Source organism: Leopardus geoffroyi, chromosome C3 (assembly GCF_018350155.1).
Source record: "Leopardus geoffroyi isolate Oge1 chromosome C3, O.geoffroyi_Oge1_pat1.0, whole genome shotgun sequence".
Lineage (NCBI taxonomy): Eukaryota > Metazoa > Chordata > Mammalia > Carnivora > Felidae > Leopardus > Leopardus geoffroyi.
In genome coordinates, this window is record NC_059338.1 from 136,428,900 (window position 1) to 136,453,132 (window position 24,233).

At 37.5% G+C, this 24,233-nt stretch overlaps 1 protein-coding gene and 1 non-coding gene across 4 annotated transcripts in view; both read left to right on the forward strand.

Moving 5' to 3' along the window:
• Nucleotides 1-2,175: 2,175 nt before the first annotated feature.
• The window catches only part of PPP1R42 (protein phosphatase 1 regulatory subunit 42), a 53,518-nt gene continuing 31,460 nt past the window's right edge, over nucleotides 2,176-24,233 (forward strand). For 2 of the 3 annotated variants that reach the window (XM_045455019.1, XM_045455020.1), the window contains exons 1-5: nucleotides 2,177-2,377; nucleotides 8,779-8,996; nucleotides 11,611-11,777; nucleotides 13,881-14,019; nucleotides 15,459-15,575. In XM_045455019.1, coding sequence (XP_045310975.1) covers nucleotides 8,868-8,996; nucleotides 11,611-11,777; nucleotides 13,881-14,019; nucleotides 15,459-15,575 — 552 coding nt within the window. In that variant the 5' untranslated portion in view covers nucleotides 2,177-2,377; nucleotides 8,779-8,867. Of the gene's footprint in view, nucleotides 2,378-8,778; nucleotides 8,997-11,610; nucleotides 11,778-13,880; nucleotides 14,020-15,458; nucleotides 15,576-24,233 lie in introns of all 3 variants that reach the window. The other variant, XR_006706603.1, reaches the window with a different exon arrangement.
• LOC123587117 lies at nucleotides 8,013-8,136 on the forward strand. The gene has a single exon (XR_006707171.1). It is a non-coding gene; the product is annotated as a small nucleolar RNA SNORA51 (small nucleolar RNA).

Genomic DNA, 24,233 nt, shown 5'->3' on the forward strand with positions numbered 1-24,233 from the left:
CTGTCAAAGTGCAAATCTTAGAGTACTTTACACTAAACGTGTCACTGAAGACAAGTATTTCTTGTGGTCTGCCAAATTACTGCCATATTGGAAAACACACAGATTACTGTTTAACACTGTGTGCCACTAGACAGGGATTATATCTCACACATTCTCTTTTTTTAAGTTTATTTATTTTGAGAGAGTGCACACACTCATGGGGGAAGGGCAAAGAGAGGGAGAATCCCAGGTAGGCTCCTCACTGTCAACGCAGAGCCCAACAGATCTGGAACTCACAAACCAGGAGATCGTGACTTGAGTGGAAATCAAGAGTCAGACACTTAACCAACTGAGCCACCCAGGCATCCCTGTAGCTTTTTATTCTTTAGGTACCCCTCCTCCTCAAACTCTCCCATATCTGAATCTAAATTGTTAATTTATGAATCACTGAATTATTATTTCTTCTCAGAACAAATCTCATCTCTGATGACTCTGACATCTTAACCAGCTTTGCTTCTCTCTTCCATCCAAACTACTTGGCCTAGTTATTGACTTGCTATTTCTCACTTCCCTACCTTCTCCCACACTGCCATTTATGACCTCATGGTTTCAATGATTAGTTCTATGCTGGAAACTATTAAACCTCACTTCACACTTAACATGCATGTATAAACCAAACTCATTGAGTTCCCCTCAAATTTCTTGCTACCTCTCCTCTTTCTCCATTATCATTCCTTTATCCTAGCTAATACCCAGGGATTATTTTCAACTTCTTCCTCCCTTTATCCTATAAATCTCTGTTAAATCATGTTTCAAGATGCCTCCTAAATTTGTTCATTCCTTGCCACTTCCTTTGCCTTCAACCTAATCCAGGCCGAAACTGCCTCACAACTGGATTTTAGCAACAATGTCCTGAATGGGATAAGCGTTCATCTGTCCATATCCCCCTACCTTTTCTTCTAGGTCAATGAGATATAAGAAAAGGGGTTAGGGTTAGGGTTAGGGTTAGGGTTAGGGTGAAATCAGGAGCCCAAGGGTAAATCCCCTCTCTGTCACCTCAGATGTGACCTGTAGCATATTTCTTTCCTCCCTCTAGGCCTGGGAGTCTCCTTATCTGCAACATGACAAGTTGGACAGTACACCTGGGCACTAAGTTGCCTTGCAACTGTAACAGTCTTCTACTCTGATGCTTCTTTGCTCAAGGAACAGCAATAACATCTTTCCACCTTTCCCCACACCTACACCACCCATACCCCTACCCCCATCCCACCCATATCACAAGTGTTACTGTTTTCAGGCTTGCACTGTTTCTTACATCCAGACTGCTCAATTTACCATATCCCTAATGACTCCCAGTCTATCCACTGTAAATGTCAGTTCCTTGTTCTAATCTTCACCTTCACTTATAAATTATTCATTCTACAAACATTTATAGAGTGACTGCTAATGTACAAGGCACTTTTTGCCAAGTCCCGGAAATAGTGAAGTTAAAGACATAATCCTTGTCCTCAAAGAATTTACCAGCTTATTGGATACAATTAATAGGTAACAATATGTTAAAGAATTTAATATATCCTAGTGGGGGAGGGGGGGAGCGGAAAAGAGAAACACTTAACAAGATTGAGTACATAGGAAAGCTTCAGAAAGGATGTGCTAATTCCAAGCTGGGTCCTTGGAACTCAAAAGGGAAAATAAGAATTAAGGAGGAAATAAAGTGTGTCCTATTGCTACTTTGAAAAGCTATGAGACGAAGGGAAATTTCTTTTAAAACAGGGCATATTGGACCAAGTGTCAGAATACTGGAGAATAGAGGACAAGAAGCAAGCAGAGAAGCTGGTCATGATGAACGAAGTAGAATGTCACCCTAAAGACTTTTTTTTTTCCTTTCCTGAGGAAAGGGTGGAGTATGCGCTATATTTTGGTCTGTTGCTGGAAAAAGGTGGTTATTGGGCACTGAAACGTTTAAAGCTGATAGAAGGATCATCTAGTAAGAAGGGGAAATTATGGCCTGCAAAAAATTGTTCTGGCTACTGTTTGGTTCACTAAACCGCTAACATGACGGATGCCTCACGACCTCACCAAACTAGCTTCATTCAGACCCCATCTAGTCGCCATCAAACTCTGGCCGCCACGTCACAGAGAGGGACCAGTGTCACAAGTACCAGCGAAAGACCTGACGCTTCCAGACACCTCGCGCGAGATTTCCCGGAAGCCATTGCCCTAGCAAGAGCGTTGGGTCGCCTGGCAACCGCACCAAGGCTGCAGAGGAACCAGGCTGAGGAAATTTACAAACCTGACTTCCAGACTCAGTTCCTCCCGCAAGGGGAGAGGTGCCTTCAGGGAAGAAGTCTGGGGGCTGCAGAAACCATAAAGCCACGTTTCTCAAACTTGTCTGCCAGTAAGTAAGACCTTCCTGGGTTACTGGTTAAAATGAAGACCCCTGAGCCCTATCTCTAGACATCTAGAGTTTCCAGAAAATCAATCTGAAAGTCTGTATTTTAAACAAATAGACTCAGGCAAGGCTGAGAAACCGCTTTAGAGAAGGGAGACACGGGTGAAGGGGTGGCCGCGGAGTGAGGGAGCGGGATCTGCGCGGGTATGAGTTTGTAAAGGGGAAAAAAGCCTAAGAGCGGAACTCCGCGATTTTGAGCTTTGGGAAGCCAGTGAGCCTGGAGCTCGCTAAAGGAAAATACACAAACTAAATTTGGAAACATCTACTGCCGGTAGCCTGTGGGAGCCCCAAAGGATAATTTAAGCCAAGGGGTCCACTAAAATGGATTCCCAGAGTGCCTGTAAAGCAGCTCTAAACTGTCTCCCACTGGCAATCCAGACAGAGATATCCTAGCAAGGGTAATCCTGAGACAACAGGTATCTAGTAGGGAAAAATTATGAAAAAGTAGTTTCACAAACTTTAGAAAATAATGAACCTCTTTTACAAGGACACCCCACAAATGTTGACTTAATTACTTTTGTTATAATGTTCTAAAATGTATCCAAATCCAAACTAGGTTCAATTTAAACACCTGAAGGTTATAATATCTCTAAAACAAACTACAATACCAATAAAGTTTAAATTAATATTACATTAATAAAATGAATGGTGGTGTTTTAATGAAACTAAATCTTCGTGTGGATATGACTGCTACAATGCAGGTTCTTGTGAGTTAAGTCTCTATTATTGTGTGTTATTCACTTATTGGGATCCCTTTCCATAGTCAAGCTCCTGGAATGTTTTCCTATAGCTTGTTGATGAGGTCCATTGCCCTTACCTTGGTTTAATAAATATTTCATTTCTATATCACATTTGCCTCTTTACTTTCCTAATTATCTGAGAAAATCAAATTTATTTCTATACAAACACCACTTTGTGCACTGGAACCTAGAGCCAAAATCCATTTATAGCATGGTCATTCATGACGATTCAGATGATCCAAATTTTCTCTTTTAGCCCAGGTTAGAAAACAGAGCCTGAAGCAAAAATTCATATAATAACACGTTTTGTGGGGGAGGGGGTTGTTAATTTTAGGGAAGTAGTACAGAAGGAAAAAAGGAATGAGAAAGAGATGGAAGAACAAACACAACCCAGTATGTAACCCAAAGACCAGAGCTGTTTTCAGAGAGACCCTTTGAAATGGCTGTGTCTCCTAAAAGTGCATGGGGGAAAGAAAGAAGGGAATATAAATAATTGAGGCTACTGTCTCCCATGCGTAAAAATTACCCCCACAGGGCATCACCCCCATCATAGTACAGGATTGCTCCTGTATGGCCACCTGTATGGCAGTTCCTGCCTCAGCTATGAGAGAAATCCTGGGGTGTATAGCCACGTTAAGATGTGCATTTTCACCGGTTATCAGTGTAAAAGTGATATTTGAAATTTCCAGAAAAAAGTCTAAAATTTTAAAATATGGGTAAAGAAATCATATTTTAAATATTTCAAATATTTTTTTAAAATATTGCATTTCTATACACAAGCTCTAGAGAATGTAATTCCTAAAAGAATGTCACTTGCAGTATCAACAAAAATATATAATTCCTAAAAATGACTTTAAAAAACTTATGCATGGCCTTAATTACAAGAAAATTATAAAACTACATTAAAGCAGCATTCCTAAAATAGAGAGGCATACCATAGTGATGGAAAAGAAGTCTCAATATTAGAGATGCGTTGGTGCTTCACAAATGGTTTATAAATTCAGTGCAATTCCTAACAAAATCCTGACAGGATTTTTCATGGAACATAACAAGTTGATTTTCTTTTAAGTTTGTTTGTTTGTTTGTTTGTTTGTTTGTTTGTTTTGAGACAGAGAGAGCACACATGCATGCTGGCACCAGCAGGGGAGGGGCAGAATGGGAGGGGGAGAGAGAGAATCCTAAGCAGGCCCCATGCTGTCAGCACAGAGCCTGATGTGTGGCTCGATCCCATGAACCCATGAGATCATGACCTGAGCTAAAACCAAGAGTCAGACGCTTAACTGACTGAGCCACCCAGGCACCCCAACAAGTTGATTTTTAAAATGTGTATGAGGGGCGCCTGGGTGGCTCAGTCGGTTAAGCGTCCAACTTCAGCTCAGGTCATGATCTCACAGTCTGTGAGTTCGAGCCCCGCGTCGGGCTCTGTGCTGACAGCTCAGAGCCTGGAGCCTGTTTCAGATTCTGTGTCTCCCTCTCTCTCTGACCCTCCCCTGTTCGTGCTCTGTCTCTCTCTGTCTCAAAAATAAATAAATGTTAAAAAAAATTAAAAAAAAAATGTGTATGAAAGAGTTAAGGAGGAAAGGATTCTGGGAACATGGCAGAGTAGGAAGCAACTGTTTCCCCACCTAGACAACAACTGCACTGGCAGAATCTGTCTGATATAAGTATTTTGGAACCTGGAGTCTACTGAAGGCTAACAACTTCCAGGAGAAGGCTTAGACAATAAACTGAAATAAATTTTGGTCAATTTCAGTTCTACAGCAACTATCCATCCCCTACACACAACCCAGTAGCAGGGTTTCTAGAGTACCTTACATATAGCTTGTAGAAGCCAAAATGGGCAAAAAACATACTAGCCACCAAATATCAAGGATCTGTCCTCTGAGCACTGATTGCTGCTTCTGATCACAGAAATGCAGACAAAATTTACAAAGCAAAGCAAAACTAAACATGTTTACAAGAAAAAAAAAGTCTTTCTCTTAGATGTGGATAGGGAAGGGGTTACTAAATAAGCCACAAAAAGCATAAAACATGGGCAAAAAATGATACATTTGACTACATGAAAAAAATATATAGGGGCGCCTGGGTGGCGCAGTCGGTTAAGCGTCCGACTTCAGCCAGGTCGCGATCTCGCGGTCCGTGAGTTCGAGCCCCGCGTCGGGCTCTGGGCTGATGGCTCAGAGCCTGGAGCCTGTTTCCGATTCTGTGTCTCCCTCTCTCTCTGCCCCTCCCCCGTTCATGCTCTGTCTCTCTCTGTCCCAAAAATAAATAAGCGTTGAAAAAAAAAAAAAAAATTAAAAAAAAAAATATATATATATAGCTTCTGTTTTTTAGAAGATGCCATTAAACACAAACTAGGAGAAAAAAAGGAGAAAAAACAAACTAAAGTCAGGGAATGGATATTTGCTACATGTATAATCAACAAAATACTGGTATCTGATAAAAATATAAGTGTATCTAAAAATTACTTATAGGGGTGCCTGGGTGACTCAGTTAAGCATCAACTCTTGATTTTAGATCAGGTCATGATCTCATGGTTCATGAGACTGAGCACCCCATCAGGCTCTGCACTGACAGTGAGTAGCCTGCTTGGGAGTCTCTCTCCCTCTCTCTCTGCCCCTCCTCCACTCTCACGTGCACATGCACTCTCTCTGTCTCTCTCTCAAATTAAAAAAAAAAATTCTTTTAATAAAAATAAAAATTACTTATAAAAACACAACTCATAAAGCAACATGGGCAAAATATAAGAAACCACAACTAACAGAAAAGGAACTCCATATGGCAATAAACAGGAAAAGACCCTCAATCTCTAGCAATTACAGAATGGCGAATTAAAGCATAATGAGATGAGACTATTGATCTGGCTGTTTTCAAATCCCTTTTTTATATATAAAAAGATCTGAGAAAAAAACAAAAGCAATGATATTATCATTTCACACCCATCAGATTGGCAGTAATTTAGACTGCCAATATCAAGTGCTGACACTGATGTTGACTGCATAGTAGAGCAATAGGAACTCTCTTAGCTGCCAATGGTAAAACTCCTTTGGAGAACAATTTGACAATACATAGTAAAGTTGAAAATGTGCAACCCAGAAATAGCCATTCCTAGTTTTAAACCCTAAAGAAACTCTTGCATATGTGCTAAAAATGACAGGTATAGAAGAACCATAGAAGCAACATTGCAAATGAAGAAAAAAACACCACCCAAAGATCTATCATCAGAAGAAATAAATTCCTTACAATAGAATATTCACAGCAATGCAAATATTCCAGAGCTATACACATCAACTTTGATGATTCTAACAAACAAAACATTAAGCAAAAAAAGAAAATTGGAATCAAAATAATACAATTTATGGGGCACCTGGATGGTTCAGTTGGTTAAGGGTCCAACTTTGGCTCAGGTCATGATTTCATGGTTCATGGATTTGAGCCCTGCATCAGGCTCTGTGCTGACAGCTCAGAGCTTAGAGCCTACTTCAGATTCTGTGTGTGTGTGTGTGTGTGTGTGTGTGTGTGTGTGTGTCTGCCCTCCCCTGCTCATACTCTGTGTGTGTGTGTGTGTCTCTCTCCAAAATAAACATTAAAAAATAATAATACCATTTATGACTGTAAAAATGTTTTAAAAAGTACTATATATTGTTTAGATATACATACATCTGTAGTAAAAGTATAAAGACATGAATAGAGACATCTAATTCTAAACTCTAAAAATAAGAGAATAGGGAGAAGGAGGGGGGTGGTGTACCTGGGTGGTTAAGCAACTGACTCTTGATTTCAGCTCAGGTCAGGATCTCGAGGTTCATGACTCTGAGCCTCACATGCTTGGGATTCTCTCTCTTCCTCTCTCTCTGCCCCTCCCCCTGCTCTCACTCTTTCAAAATAAATAAACTTAAAAAAAAGAATAGGGAGAAAGGCATAAAGGGAATACAAGTGTATTTATAACCTTTTATATTTAAGATTACCTGTAGGTCCATGAGTGTGGGTGTTATTCTTTAAACTTCCATCATGAAATATTTTTAAGGCAATATTAGTAAAAGTTATTTTTACTTAACTAGAAACTTTATTCAGAATATTATTGTCATGTTTGAAATTTGATCTGTAAACAATAATCTTAAATTTTTGTTAAAAATAATGAATTCATGAAAATTTTAAAAATCTATGAAAAATCTATGAAAATCTATGAAAAATCTATGAAAATTTTATTCTACAGATTACATTTTGTATTTTGAAATAAAATGATTCATTCCATATCTTCAAATATTTTATTGCGGGCATTTTATATAATATAGCCTGGGTAGTTATATGTCAATGTGTGATAATGCAAACTGAATTTATCTTCTACTGAATTCACTTTCCTCCTAAGCATTGATTTCATGTCCAGAATACTACACAAACTGAGGTGTTTGGCTGGTAAAATTCCAGATATATTAGAAAAAGAATGCTCAGTTTTAAACTATATTTTAAAAAGACAATAAATTTTACAAAACTGTGGTATTTATCACCGTTTTGTGATGGTTGGGAAAAATGGGTTACTTCAAACTTATGGACCACATATGGATCTCTCACATAAATCAATAATTAATTAATTATTTGATAGTATGTTCCCCTTATTTAACAGCCCTAATATACTCCAGGTGAAACAGTGAAGTAAATAGTGTTCACCTTATCTGTGAACAAAACAGTGAAACAATAATGGTGATAGCAAACATTTGTTGACCTATGTACCAGGCACTGTGCAGAATATTCTATACATTTTTATCTCATGTAATCTTCACAATATCCCTAGGAAGTAGGTACTACTATTATCCTAATTTTATAAGAAACAGAGGTAACGTAGCCTCCTGGTGTGTATGGGGCTGTGTTCTTACACTGTATAGAAAGAGGAGGCAGAGTAAACCCATCCATAAACATCTCAGCCCAGGCCCTTTTCCTGGTCTGTATTGTGAATGGGGGACATGGGGGGGAAAAAAGAAACTGATGCAACATGCCCAAGATTGCCTGACCAGTAAGCAATGGGACCAAATGTGAACCCAGGCAGTCTGGATTGAAAAACACTGCATTGTGTTGCCTCTTTGTGGATTGCAGCTATAACAATTTCAAGGCCAACTCCATTTTCAAGTATTTTGCCCCACTGTCCTATGTGCATACTCAAGGTTTTTTACATCATGTGTTCTGATTTGAGGGTTTAGAAAATATGATCACCATGGGTTCTATGGAAAAAGGATCCAGAAGACCATTCTGGTCTCATTCTCAACTGCCACTAGCTTGAGTAGAGACCAACCTCTGGGCCTTCATGTGAAAACATCAGATGATACTCCTTGAGAGGAAAAAAAATCCTTTAAAAGATGCCCACAGTAACAACTCAATACTAGGGAGAGGAAAAGATTAAAAATAGAAATGAATGCACATTGTATATTTAATTAATTTTGGTTTTTTAAGCTGTTTATAAGAAGAATTAAGTCTATAAACTTAGAAAATGCCTTTTAAAATGTCTCTGAAGTAGTTTATCAAATAGTTTTACATAAGAAAATTAAAGAGCAAGTCAAAATAATTTTTCCTAAATTGCCATGTACATAATGCTCCTTTTTTTTTTTTATATAGAAAGTTGAGCATAAAACAATAGCTAAACCTGCTTCCTGACATGGTATCAGAACAGAGCTACTGCTGAGAGTTTGACTTATAGAGAAATCATGGTTCGACTAACCTTGGATCTAATTGCCAAAAATAACAATCTTAAACCCCGAAAAGAAGAAACCACTTCACGATACCTGAAGAAAATAACTCATCTAAATTTTTCAGACAAAAATATAGATACAATTGTAAGAATTCTAAATTTCCTATTTTTACATAATTAACAATGTAAAGTTTAGAAATTGGTGTCAGAAAATACTTCCTTATTAACTATATTTTGATCATACTCGTTAACTGTATTTTGATTAGTCAGCTGTATATTGTATTTTTATTTTAATTTCATGCTTATGATATTAAAATTATTAAAACTAAATCTCTACAAAATATATCATTGTGATTGTTAAATCTATGTGCTAAATATATGTATCTATCCCTGAAATACTCTATGTAGCAAACTAGAATTGAAAGTGTTATGTTGGAAAACAATTTCAAAGATAATGCTTTTGTATAATTCCAGATGCTTGGAATATGAGTTTTTTAACATATCAAGTAGTAAGAATGAACTATATGAATACCATATTTTAAAACTTTTAACAGTGAAATCTTTTTCACACATAATTTAACTGATTATATAAATGTAGGTTATACTGCCATTTATATCAGACAAGACTGTTTACTTGGATATATTCTGACACTGTATTTTCTCTGTGTTAAGTTGGCCTTAATGTGGGTAACTTTAAAGGGAGCAATAACCCTTTTAGGCCATTTGTATTGATGTCTATTGTCTACAATAAAATGCTAAAGACTACACATGAGAGAAATTTTCTCAGAAACATAAGGTACATAAAGGCCAAGATGATGTCTATTTTGTTCATATCACTCTAAATCCCCCATCCAACACAGCGCCTAACCCACATTAAGTGCTTAATAAATGTTTTTCAAGTGAATGAAAAAAATAACAAAGCCCCAGGCACAATTGTCAATTAAGACTTTTTTTTTTTTTGCAGACTCTACCAAGTTCCTATTCTGTATTTCTTTCCAGTTTCTTAGTGATTCTTCTCCCCATGAATCCAATTGCCCAGAAAACTCTCTACATCATTATACCATTACACACTTGCCCTCTGCAGACAGCCTCTGCTGTTCTTTTGTCCTGTCACAATCAGTGCTCCTTTGGTGTAGATGACCCTTGTTAAGAGGAAAGCAAACTAGGTACAGCTGACCCTAGAAAAATATGGGGGTTAGAGATACCAACACCCCCACACTCCTCAACACCCTGTCACCCAACACAATCAAAAACCCTCATATAGGGGCGCCTGGGTGGCGCAGTCGGTTAAGCGTCCGACTTCAGCCAGGTCACGATCTCGCGGTCCGTGAGTTCGAGCCCCGTGTCGGGCTCTGGGCTGATGGCTCAGAGCCTGGAGCCTGTTTCCGATTCTGTGTCTCCCTCTCTCTCTGCCCCTCCCCCGTTCATGCTCTGTCTCTCTCTGTCCCAAAAATAAATAAAAAAGGTTGAAAAAAAAAATTAAAAAAAAAAAACCCTCATATAAGTTTTAATTCCCAAAAAACTTAACTACTAATGGCCTACTGTTGACCAGAAATCTTACTGATAACATAAAGTCAATTAACATATTTTGTACATTACATGTATTATATACTGTATTCTTAAAATAAAGCTAGAGAAAAGAGAACATTATTAAGAAAACAAGAAAATATATTACAGTACTATATAGTATTTATCAGAAAAAAAATCCATGTATAAGTGGACCCATGCAGTTCAAATCCATGTTGTATAAGGGTCAATTATATATAATTCACACCAAGATAAGAATAACTTATAAACTTAAGTTTATAAGTCCCCAAGATGGCGTTATATTTTAAAAGAACTTGTTAATAGAAGCTGAGATTTTTTCAGGTTTTTTTTTTTCTTAAATAATCTCTGTATCCAACCTGGGGCTTGAATTTACATCCCCAAGATCAAGAGTTGCATGTTCCACTGACTGTGCCAGCCAGGCATCCCAAGCTGAGGTATTTTTGAGTGTAACTTCACTCTCGCTCTTGCCTACTTACTCTAGGCTGACTCTACCACCCACATAAGAATGGCAGACTTTTAAAAATACCTTTAATTATTTTCTTATCTCAAAAGCAACTGACGTTCATTAATATAAATACATATAAAAAGAAAGAAACTTATAATCCTATCATGCAGAGAAAACCACTATTAACACGTAGGTGATGTCCTTCCAGTCTTCTTTCTAGGCGTGTATTCATATAATTTTACAATAGTGGGTCATATTGAATGTACTGTTTTCATTTTGAGATCTATAAAATATTACTAAGGAAACTAAACAATATTTAATGGTTAAACAGTATTCCCTTCAATAGTACTATCATAATTTATTCATCTATTATTTTTGAATATCCAATGACTTCCCATTTTCAGTATTATAAATAACAGCTTCCTTCTAATTCCACAGAATGATTAATCCCTATTCTACAATGTTGAAGCATTAATTTGTTAAATGTTTCAACTTCCAGAGAAACCTAATTGCTTCCAAGAAACACTGCTTGCCCTAGGAAAATCCTTCTTAACAAATACAATTTTACTGATATAGTTACAGAATACTAAAACCTAGAACTAATTTTATAATCATTCTAGTATTGTTTTTACTGTGCTAATAAGAACAGAGATACACTATTAAATTAAACTTAAGGAAATGTACAGAAAGTGGAAAACTTTCTTAAAAACAAACTTCTAAGTTTTCAGGAGAAATTAAGTATAACCTGTTTTTGTTTTCCTTTTAGGGAGACCTCTCTCCTTGCAAAAGTCTTAGTGTTTTATACTTGTATGATAACCGTATTAGTGAAATCACTAACTTGAATTATGCTACAAATCTGACCCACCTGTACCTACAAAACAATTGTATTTCATGTATAGAGAACCTCAGGTCACTAAAGAAACTGGAAAAACTGTAAGTGCTTTTTTTTTTAATGTTTGTTTTCGAGAGAGAGTGCGTGTGTGTGTGTGTGTGTGTGTGTGTGTGCGTGCGCGCGTGAGCTGGGAGGGGCAGAGAGAGAGAGAGAGGAAGAATGCCAAGCAGTATCCATGCTGATAGCATGGGGCTTGATCTCACCAACTGTGAGATCATGGCCTGAGTTGAAATCAAGTTGGAGGTTTAATCAACTGAGCCACCTAGGTACCCCTAGTGCTTTTATTTTTAAGTAACATAATTGTTTGTCATCATTACAGTAATATTTTTGCATGCAGACCTTTCCATTATCTGCACTTTTGTGGAATAGGCCTCAATTTTTATTCTCTTGTAGTATTATTAGTGCAAAATAAAGTGTTACATGTGTTATACTTGGCAATTTGTTTCATTAAGCCTGACATACTTTTTTTTTTTTTTTAATTTTTTTTTTCAACGTTTATTTATTTTTGGGACAGAGAGAGACAGAGCATGAACGGGAGAGGGGCAGAGAGAGAGGGAGACACAGAATCGGAAACAGGCTCCAGGCTCTGAGCCATCAGCCCAGAGCCCGACTTGGGGCTCGAACTCCCGGACCGCGAGATCGTGACCTGGCTGAAGTCGGACGCTTAACCGACTGCGCCACCCAGGCGCCCCACGCCTGACATACTTTTCTTTTGCAGGAGAGTAAGGTGTCTTAACCACTTATAAGGATACCTAAAGCATCCTTAAAGGCTCAACTGGGGAAAAAAGTTTCCATGGAATCTTTTTAATTTTGATTTTTGATTTTCCATGGAAACCAAATGAGCTCTGTGCCTTTAAGAATCACACATCTCAAAGGGCAGGGTCAGAGAGTTGATAACGTTGATTTAGATTTGAATGTAAAAAGGCATTTACTGCCTATAATTATTTTAATTCAATGAAGGCTGGTAGATTTATTTTCCCCGACTGGAAGAACTATCAGTCCTTCTCAAAAAGTGGGCCAAGAACCTCAAAATGGGAAGAAGATGAGGGAAATGCTTATTGAAAACACAGATGGCAGGGTGCCTAGGTGGCTCAGTCGGTTGAGCGTCCAACTTCAGCTCAGGTCATGATCTCACAATGGTTCCTGAGTTTGATCCTCACATCAGGCTCACTGCTGTCAGTGCAGAGCCTGCTTCAGATCCTCTGTCCCCCCTCACTGCCCCTCCCCTGCTCATACTCTCTCTTTCTCTGTCTCCTCTCAAAAATGAATAAACATTTTAAAAAATGCAGATTTCTGGGTTCTGACCTAGATAGCCAAATGAGAATCTCTGGGGTTAGGCCCAAAAATCTTAATTTTTTTTTAAAAAAAGTTTATTTATTTATTTTGAGAGAGCAAGAATGAACGAGCAGGGAAGGAGCAGAGAGAGAGGGAGAGAAAGAATCCCAAGCAGGCTCTGCACTATCAGCACACAGCCGGACGTGGGGCTCAAACTCATGAACCATGAGATCATGACCTGAGCCAAAATCAAGAATTGGATGCTTAACCAACTGAGCCACCCAGGCACCCCTAAAAATCTTAATTTTTAAACCTACTACCCACATGATTTTTCTGTGCCCTAACATATAAAAGGAGCACTGGTAGATCATTTAATAAGGACCATTCCAATTCTCTCACTTAAAAAAAAATAATTTCTTAGACTAAATTAAGTGTAAGAATCATATAAATAAACCTTTCTTTGGCTCATTGTAAAGAGAAAATTCCACATATTTCTGCATTCTTTGTATAATTTTCACACAGCTCAGTGATTGTTACTATGTTTTCATTATGTTTACAGATCATGATGTTCTCAGAATGTCTATTTAAAATTGTTTTATATTGGGATGCCTTGGTGGCTCAGTCAGTTGAGCAGTTGAGCATCTGACTCTTGATTTTGGCTCAGGTCATGGTCCCAGTGTCATGGGATCAAGCCTTGCATTGGGCCCCACATCAGGCCCCTCATCAGGCTCCGTGTTGAGCATGTAGCCGCCTTGAGATTCTCTCTCTCTCCCTCTGCACTCTCCCCTGCTCACATGCACGCTCTCTCTCTCTCTCTCTCTCTCTCAGATAAAAAATAAATAAAAATAAAGCTGTTTTATATTTTGCAGGTATCTGGGAAGCAATTATATTGCTGTCATAGAAGGTTTAGAAGGATTAGAAGGACTGAGAGAGCTTCATGTTGAGAGTCAGAGGCTTCCCCTTGGAGAAAAGCTTCTGTTTGATCCAAGAACTCTTCATTCTCTGGGAGTAAGGCCACATTTAAATATTCTGACAAAGAATATAGTGATTAACAGTTATAATGGAACAGGAAGGTGGCAAAGGTATATTTGGACATTATACATACTGTGTATGTTTATATGGCCAGTTAATTTATTTGAGGGCTAAAACTAACTTTTCTCACACAATTTCTCAGAGACTCAGCAGCTATAAAGTTGGGACAATAACGCCTGCCTCTAGGGTACTAAAAGTATCAAAAGAAGGATGTAAAAAAGTTATGTAAATTATCAAGTTCTAATCCAGATGTCAATTCATTCATAATTTCAACCTTGGTGATTATCATGATTCAAAATTTTAGGAAAAAGCTTAAGGAAAGAGTAATGGACAATTATTTGGCAAATTTTAAACAACCTAGAGAATAATGATGATGATAAATCGTCTTCTAGCTGGATTCTGATTTCATTGTAGGCTGCCTTACATGTGGCTCTGCCTCATCAGAAGCAGGTATATCTGGGAGTACCAGATTTGATGCTCCAGCTGTGACCTGACACCCAGATACATTGCGGAGGTGTCACAATTAGTTGAGAAGCCAGAGGTGGCTTTTTTATGAAATGCCATTTATTATGAAATGCCACTAAAAACATTTTTGTTTGCTCAAGTTTTGCAAAGATTCAAGCAGATTCCAAAATTCTAAATATAAGGCATAATCCTTTTAAGCTGTATTTAAAGTCTTAAAAAGTATCAAGAAGTATATAATCTAAAAGTTGGCTATATAGATGCCTTGATGGGTAGACTCAATCTTGGTAGAGATTACTGGGCCATCATAGATTTTAAGATGGCTTTGGTTTAATGCTGCTCTATTGTATATTTATGTCCTCACTAACAGCCAATGTTGATCCCTCTTGTTAATTAGCTAATTATTATTTTAAGTACCTCTGAACATGTGGATTATCAAGAGGAAACTATAGAGAGAGAGAGATAAAAATAAAAACCAGATATTCTTTTATTCTTACCTATGTTTCCTATTTTAAAAAACAGACAAAAACTGTTTCTTCCTATGTAAGTACAAATCTTAGTGATATTTAATAGAAAATGATAATTTGCTTAAACTGAAATAAGCATTTTTCTACACTGTGTTAACATTTGTTTGCTGGGCATCTTTTTTCTTTATTGATTCCTGGCTTCTTTTTTCTATAAATCTCTTTTATATTCTGGAAAGGGAAAATCAGACTTATGAAGGAACTTTAGACAAAAATAGTAAGTCATATCACAATTACTGAAGTCCCAAAGTTATGTCTGAAAAAACATATGGCATAGAAACAAAATCTCCATGGATTTTAATTTTCTTACCTAAAGAGCAAAACAGCCTGAACTGATAAATCTTAAATTTTTCACAGATTAAGATTTCTGGTTCCTATATATAGTATTTAATTAGACTGTTTACTAATGCTAATTTATTTTTCTTACAGAAATCCCTCTCTATATTGAATATCAGCAATAATAATATTGATGACATAAGAGACTTAGAAATACTGGAGAATCTTAATCAGCTCATAGCAGTTGACAACCAACTTCTGCATGTGAAGGTAGTGTAAAGAAAAATTAGTTTAAAAATATTTACATGAAATTGTGATTTAAAAAATTTTTAAATATCTATAAAATTTATTACTTTAAAAACTATTCTAGATTTACTCTAAAACTAGCTTATGAATCTCTACTTCTTAATATATTTATTTGCATAATTCTGCCCTCTTACCTGGTTTTCTCCTCCATACCCCAGTGCCTCCACCCCTCACCAACAGAAAGAAGTTTCTCTGAGAAGAAAGTATGTGCTTTTCCTCTCTGTATTATTTTGCCAGCAAATGTTTCCCTCTAGAGACTAGATTTCTTGCCACTTAACTGTGATCTCCCAATGAATGAATTTCTAGTAACTGGGATTAGATCTGAACTCTCTCCAGGCTGCTGCTCCTTGGGGAAGTACCTGGATCTTGAACTTATTCTAATTTGCACTAACTATATTCATGTCATAGTATGTCATATCATCCCATATTCATTCAGTTATTTATTCATTCAAATACGCACTGAGCACCTACAGGTCTCTCAGGCACTGTACTATTCTGTGTAAATCAGAAGATGGAAGATTATAGTCCAGGGGCTCAAAAAACCTACAGTCAACAAGTAATGAAAAAACAATGTGATTCTGTTTTCGCAAGTATTGTGGTGGCACTAACTCAGCCTGGGGCTAGGGAAGGCTTCCTGGAAACAGTCGTCTGTAAGCTGAGCCCTGTCATAACCACACAGTTTCTGATTTGGCAATGGGATGGCTTGTGCTATAATTTCTTTACATGGAGGGACGCCTGGGTGGCTCAGTTGGTTAAGCGACTGACTTTGGCTCAGGTCATGATCTCGCAGTTTGTGACTTCAAGCCCCGCGGCAGGCTCTCTACTGACAGCTCAGAGCCTGGAGCCTGCTTCGTATTCTGTATCTCCCCCTCTCTCTACCCCTCCCTGCTCACGCTCTGTGTCTCTCTGTCTCTCCATAATAAATAAACGTTAAAAATATTATTTAAAAAAAAAACATTTATAATTTCTTTACATGGAGCCACCAGAGGAACGAAGAGCTTCTTTCTCCCATAACAGCGCTCTTGTTTTCAAAACTACTTCCAGACAGCTATCCACTGACCTTAAAAAAGTATTCCCTGGGGTGCCTGGGTGGCTCAGTCTGTTAGGCATCTGGCTCTTGATTTCAGCTCAGGTCATGATCTCATAGTTCATGAGTTTGAGCCTGGCGCTTGGCATGGCACTGACAGTGCAGAGCCTGCGTGGGATTCTCTTCCTATCTCTCTGCCCTTCCCTTGCTTGTGCTCTCTCTCTCTCTCTCTTAAAATAAATAAATAAACTTAAAAAAATTTTTTTCTCTGACCTTGTTTCCAAATTCATACCTATTACCTAGCTCATCCCATAACTACTATAAGCAGTAGATAATTACAAAAATAAATATTATATGTATTATACTACTAATGAATTCCTTAAAAACACCTAAAATGCCACTGATCAGGATGGATGTTTAAAATATAAAGACCAATAAGGAAGCATGACTCAATTAATTGTTTCAACTTACAACATGAAGGATGTAAGAAGTTCATGGGATAAATTCTGCATTCAAAAATACTTTAAGTTTTAGGGGTGCCTGGGCAGCTCAGCTGGTTAAGCATCCAACTCTTGACCTCAGCTTGGGTCTTGCTCTCAGGGTTGTGAGTTCAAGCCCCATGTTGGGCTCCATGCTGGGCATGGAGCTTACTTAAAAAATTTTTTGGGGGGGGCAGGGGGGCGGGGGGGCACCTGGGTGGCTCAGTTGGTTAAGCGTCCAACTTCGGCTCAGGTCATGATCTCACAGTTCATGGGTTTGAACCCTGCATCGGGCTCTGTGCTCACAGCTCAGCCTGGAGCCTGTTTCAGATTCTGTGTCTCCCTCTGTCTCTGCCCTTCCCCACTTGTGCTCTGTCTCTGTTTCTTAAAAAATGAATAAATGTTAAAAAATTTTTTAAATAAAACAAATTATTCTATTATGCTTTTAACTCTGAACAGAAAAATGAAAGTTTGATAACGGGACAAAAACTCTTGCCTCCAAATGATCCCAAAGGAAGTTTTTTTAAATGACATTAAGACCTAGCTATTTCACCTACAATAATTATTCTTAGGCAACATTAATAATGTATAACCAGGATAAATGTGTAACCAAAATAAATACTTTTGTTACTATTAATTATTCATTCCAATGATAAATGTCTAAATAACCAAACCCCTTTTTTTTTAATATTGAACTCAATGTTACCTCCCCTGTGTAGTGTTTCCTGAACCTGTTCCCATCAAGCTAGTCCATTAAAAAAATTTATGGTATCATATGTGCCAGGCACTGCCCTTGGACTTCAGAAAACATGTTCTAGGCACTGAGGATACCATGATCAAGAAAGACAGGGTCTCTCTACCCTCAAAGAGCTTACATTAAAATGACACAGAGGAGGGAACAGTCAGAAAATAAATAAGCAGAGAAGATTGTGAAAAGGGCTATGAAGGAATTAAATAGGATGACATAATGGAAAAGGGGTCAGTGGATATTTTAAATCAGGTTATTAAAAAAAAGCCTCTGAGGAAATGACATTTATGCTGAGATCTGAAGAATGATAAAGAAACAATCTATGCAAAGAGCTAAGGAAAGAACATGCCAAGCATCGGGAACAGCAGGTGTAAAGATTCTGAGTATTCTAGGAACAAAAAAGAGGCCAATTTACTATGATAGGGACCCCAGTGCTTAGCTCAGTCTCTAACACATTGTGAGTGCTCAATAGATAATTGGTTGAATGAATGAATGAAGAAGCAACAGTATAACATAAGATTATGATAGGGGAGAGATCATAAAGATCTTTTAGGCCGTGATCATAAGTTTGACTTTATTCTAAGTGCATTAGAAAGTCACTGAAAGGATTATATTTTAAAGACTTCTCTATCAGCTATGTGAAGAAAAGTTTGCAAGAATAACAGCAAAGAGATCATCTGGGAGACTACTACAGAGGTTAAAAAAAAACGGTTGCTTGGAGATGAAAAGGAGTGACTGGATTGGAGGTTTGTTTGTTTGTTTATTTGTTTATTTATTTATTTATTTATTTATTTATTTATGAAAGACAGAGAGAAACAGAGCGTGCATGGGGGTGAGGGGCAGAGAGAAGGAGACACAGAATCTGAAGCAGGCTCCAGGCTTGGAGCTATCAGCACAGAGCCCAATGCGGGGCTTAAACCCACAAACCGTGAGATCATGACCTAAGCATGACTAATTGTCCTACAGTGAGACCAATTAATTAGTCAACAAGCCTGTCGCATTTGTTTTCGTGAATGAAAAAGTAGCTAAGCATCACTAACCTGAAAATAGCTTCTAAAATCAAAGAGAGGGACACCTGGGTGGCTCATTCTGTTAAGCGCCCAACTCTTGATTTTTGGCTCAGGTCATGATCTCATGGTTCACGAGTTCAAGCCCCATGTCAGACTCTGCACTGATGACACAGAGCCTACTTGGGATTCTCTCTCTCTCCCTCTCTCTCTCTCTCTATCCCTACCCCTGCTCATACATGCACTCTCTCTCTCTCAAAATAAATAAATAAACTTAAAAAAAATTAAAAAATAAAATCAAAGAGAAAGACAGAAACAAACATTTTTGGAGAAACTGATAATATGGAAACAAAAAAAATCCCACTATAATTAATTTCTTAAGAGAAATAAAAAAGGATTCTATAACCTTGGAACCAAAACAGGATTTTTTTTAAAAAGGAACATTAAATGAATGAGAGGACTTCAAAATTTAGAATAAGATAGAAGAAATTAAATATTAAATTAAATATTCTCCAAGAAAGAACAAAAGAGAAAGAATGGAAAATAAGCAAGTAAAAAAGAAATGTAGAGATTTAATTCAGGAGATCCAACATGTGACTAGTAAGAGCATAAGAATCAAAAAATAAGAAAAAAAAAGGGGAAATAAAATTGTATTTAAAAATGACATAGGGCTGCATGGGTGGTTTAGTCAGTTAAACGTTGGACTCTTGATCTCAGCTCAGATCATGATCTCACAGTTCGTGAGTTCAAGCCCCACAAGCTGGAGTTCTCACTCCCTCTCTCCTGCCACTACCCCACTCATGCTCGCTCTCTATCTCTATCTCTCAAAATAAATAAATAAAAACTTAAAAAAATTCTTTTAAATAACATAATGGGCCATGATGTATTAACCAAAACAAGAATCAGTATCACATACACATACACGCATGCGCGCACACACACACATACACACACACATACACACAGAAAGCCAAACAAAATGTGTGAAACAACTTCTTCAGACACTGAACTATAAGCGACACAGGACTGTGGACTCTAAGAGAACGAAAACAAACGAGGTGAGCTCTATAATTACCCCAGCTTTCTGCCTGAAGGCACTTTCCAGACCACAGTGCAGGGAGGGAAATAGCAAACAAGCCCTATGAAAATGTAAATCATAACTGGAGAAAAGCCACTCAAGAAAAAACATCTAGAAATGGCATGGAGGATGGAATTAGAAGACAGGACTTCTAAAAAGCTATTATAAATATGCTCTAGAATTTAAAGGAAGCATGAACACAAACAGAAGGGAAATGGAAGATGCAAAGAAAAAAATAACTTTGGAACTGAAATATGTATCTAAAATGAAAAATTAATTGGATGGGATTAAAAGTATATTAGATATTATAGAAGAAATTATCAGTGAACTTAAAAGTATCACATTAGAACTACTGAAACTAAGGTACAGAAAGTAAAAACACTAAAAGATGAGCAGAGCCTCAATGGCTTGTGAGACACAAGCACTCAAACATGTATGAAAATGGAGTCCTAGGAATAGGGGACTAAATGATTATGTCTCTTCAAAACTCATAAATTGAGGGGCGCCTGGGTGACTCAGTTGGTTAAGCCTCCGACTTCAGCTCAGGTCATGATCTCACAGTCCGATCCGTGAGTTCAAGCCCCGCATCGGGCTCTGTGCTGACCGCTCAGAGCCTGGAGTCTGTTTCGGATTCTGGGTCTCCCTCTCTCCCTGACCCTCCCCCGTTCACGCTCTGTCTCTCTCTGTCTCAAAAATAAATAAATGTTAAAAAAAAATAAAAAAAAACCTCATAAATTGAATCCTAATCCCCACTGTGATGGTATTTGAAGGTGAGGCCTTTGGGAAATAATTAGGTCTCGAGGCTAGAGTCCTCATGAATGAGATTAGAGTTGTTATAAGAAAAGAGAGTAGGGTTTTCTCTCTTAGCCATGTGAGCACACAGTGAGAAGACAGGCATCTAAAAAACTAGGGAGAATGCTCTCACCAAATCACAGTATCTGCCAACACTTTGAAAAAAAATTTTTTTAACGTTTACTCATTTTTTGAGAGAGAGAGACAGTGCAAGTGGGGGTGGGGCAGAGAGAGAGGGAGACATAGAAACCAAAGCTGGCTCCAGGCTCTGAGCTGTCAGCACAAAGCCCCATGCAGGGCCTGAACTCAGGAACTGTGAGATCATGAGCTTAGCCAAAGTCGGACACATAATGGACTGAGCCACCCAGGCACCCCTACACTTTGATCTTGGACTTCCCAGCCTCCAGAATTGTGAGAAATCAATGCTTGTTGTTTAGGCCATCCAGTTTGACAAGCAGCCCAAACTAAAACAGAACCAGAAAATATCTTTGAAGAAATAATGACCTCAAGGTACTCAGAGTAGTCAAAACCTTCTTGAAAAAAAAAAAAAAAAAGTTCAAGGATTCACACTTTCATATTTCAAAATTTACTACAAATCTATAGTAACTAAGATAGTGTGGCATTGCCATAAATGTGAAACTGGGAATCCAGAAATAAACCTTCACATTTATGTTAATTGATTTAAAAAAAAATTTTTTTTTCTCTTAACATTTATTTATTTTTGAGACAGAGAGAGACACAACATGAACGGGGGAGGGTCAGAGAGAGAGGGAGACACAGAATCTGAAACAGGCTCCAGGCTCTGAGCTGTCAGCACAGAGCCCGACGCGGGGCTCAAACCCATGAACTGTGAGATCATAACCTCAGCCGGAGTTGGATGCTTACTCAGCTGAACCACTCAGGCACCACATTTATGACCTTTATTAGACAAAAATTTCTTAGATACAACTCCAAAAGTATAAGTAAAAAAATTAATTAATTAATTAAATGAAATAAAAAATTTTTGTGCTTCAAAGAAGACCATTAAGAAAGTGAAAAGAGGGGCGACTGGGTGGCTCAGTCGGTTAAGTGTCCACCTTCGGCTCAAGTCATGATCTCATGGTTCGTGAATTCAAGCCCCACATCGGGCTCTGTGCTGACAGCTCAGAGCCTGGAGCCTGCTTTGGATTCTGTGTCTCCCTCTCTTTCTGCCCCTCCCTCACTCGTGCTCTGTCTCTCTATCTCTCAAAAATAAATAAACATTTAAAAAATTAGAAAAAAAAGGAAGTGAAAAAGATAAGACAACAGACTGGAAAAAAATACTTACAAGTCCTATATCTGATAATAGACTTATGTACAGAAACTCTTGCAACTCAGTAACAAAAAGATAAACAATCCAATTTATAAGTGGGCAGAGGACTTGAATAGATATTCTACAAAGAATATATGCAAAGTGGATAATAGGCACATGAAAAGATACTGAAAATCATTAGTCATTAGGGAAATGTAAATCAAAACCACAATTGCGTACCACTTCACACCTGATGAGACAGCTGTAATTAAAAAGACAGATAATAACCAGTGTTGGCAATAATGTAGAGAAGTTAGAACGCTCATACTTTCTGAGGAGAATGTAAAATGTAACAGTCCTTCAAAATGTTAAACAGCATTACCATATGACACAAAACTCCACTAATCACTATACACCAAGAGAAATGGAAACATACATCCACAAAAAAAGTTCTACATGAATGTTCACAACATTATTCATAATAGCTGAAAAGTAGAAGCAATTCAAATGTCCATCAACCAATGGATGGATAAAAGAATGTGTATGTGTAATCACATGGAAAATTTTTTGGCAATAAAAAGAAATGAATACTGATTTATACTACAACATGTATAAACTTTGAAAACATTGCACAAAGTGAAAGACACCAGTCACAAAAGACCATGTATTGTAAGATTCCATTTCTATGAAATGTCCAGAATAGGTAAATTGACAGATAAAGCTATGTTATTGATTGCTTAGGGATAAGAGGTTGGGGAAATATAGGAAGCAATGTTAAAGGGTACAGGGTTTCTTTTGGGGTAATAAAAATATTCTAAAATTGATTGTACTGATGATTATACAACTCTGTGAAAATACTAAAAATCATTTAATTGTATACTTTATTTTTTTAAGTTTATTTATTTATTTTGAGAGAGAGGGAAAGATAGAGAGACAGGAAGCGCACAAACAGGGGAGGGGCAGACAGAGAATCCCAAGCAGACTCTGCGCCGATGATTAAGCACCCCTTAATTGTATATTTTACATATGTGAATGTATGGTATGTGAATTGTGTCAATAAGGCTGTTGAAAAACAAAAAGCAGGGGCACCTCGATGGCTCAGTCAGTTAAATGTCTGACGCCTGATTTTGGCTCAGGTCATGATCTCACAGTTCATGAGTTTGAGCCCCACATCAGGTTCTACATTTACAGTGCAGAGTCTGCTTAGGATTTTCTCTTTCCCTCTCTCCCTGTCTCCCCTCTGCTCTTTCTCTTTCTCTCTCAAAATAAATAAATAGGGGAGCCTGGGAGGCTCAGTCAGTTAAATGTCCGACTTCAGCTCAGATCATGATCTCATATTTTGTGAGTTCGAGCCCTGCATCAGGCTCTACACTGACAGCTCAGAACCTGGAGCCTACTTCGGATTCTGTGTCTCCCTCTCACTCTGTGTCCCTCCCCCACTTGTACTTTCTCTCTCAAAAGTAAGTAAACATTAAAAAAAAATAAACTTAAAAAATAAATTAAAAGCAAACAACAAAAATGTAAAAATATAATTGTCCCCAAATTTCCATATTTGATGAAAATCATAAACCCACAGAAGCTCAATAAAACCCAAACAAGAAAACCACCAAGAAAGTTACACCAAGGTGTACAACCATAATAAAATTGCTGAAACAATGATAATAAGAATATCTTTGGAGCAACTAGAAAAAAGACACATTGTATAGAGAAAGGTGAGAATTATCACAGACTTTTTGTCAAAAACATTGCAAGCCAGAAGACAATGGAACAGCTCTGAAGTGCTAACAGAAAAAAAAATATCAACTTAGTTATATATCCAATGAAACTATCTTTCAAAAAATGAAAGCAAAATACTGTTTTCAGTATAAACTAAACTTGAAAGAATTTGTCCCCAGGAGATCTACACTACAAAAAAAAATATTAAAGTTCTTCAAGGCAAAGGAAAAATGTTAACAGAAACTTTTATCTACACAAATGAGAAAAATATTAAAAGTGGTAAGTGCAGGGTAAATACTTTTAACATTTTTTAATTCCTTTTAAAGATGATCAGTTTTTTTTTAAGCAAAAATAATAACCACAGACCATGAGGTTAATGACATGTAAAACTAAAATGTACGATAACAATAGCACAAATGGGAGGGAGGGTGGAAATGGCAATATACTAAGGTTATATATGAAGTGATGTCATTATTTGAAGAAATTCTGTGCTGATTTAAAGATG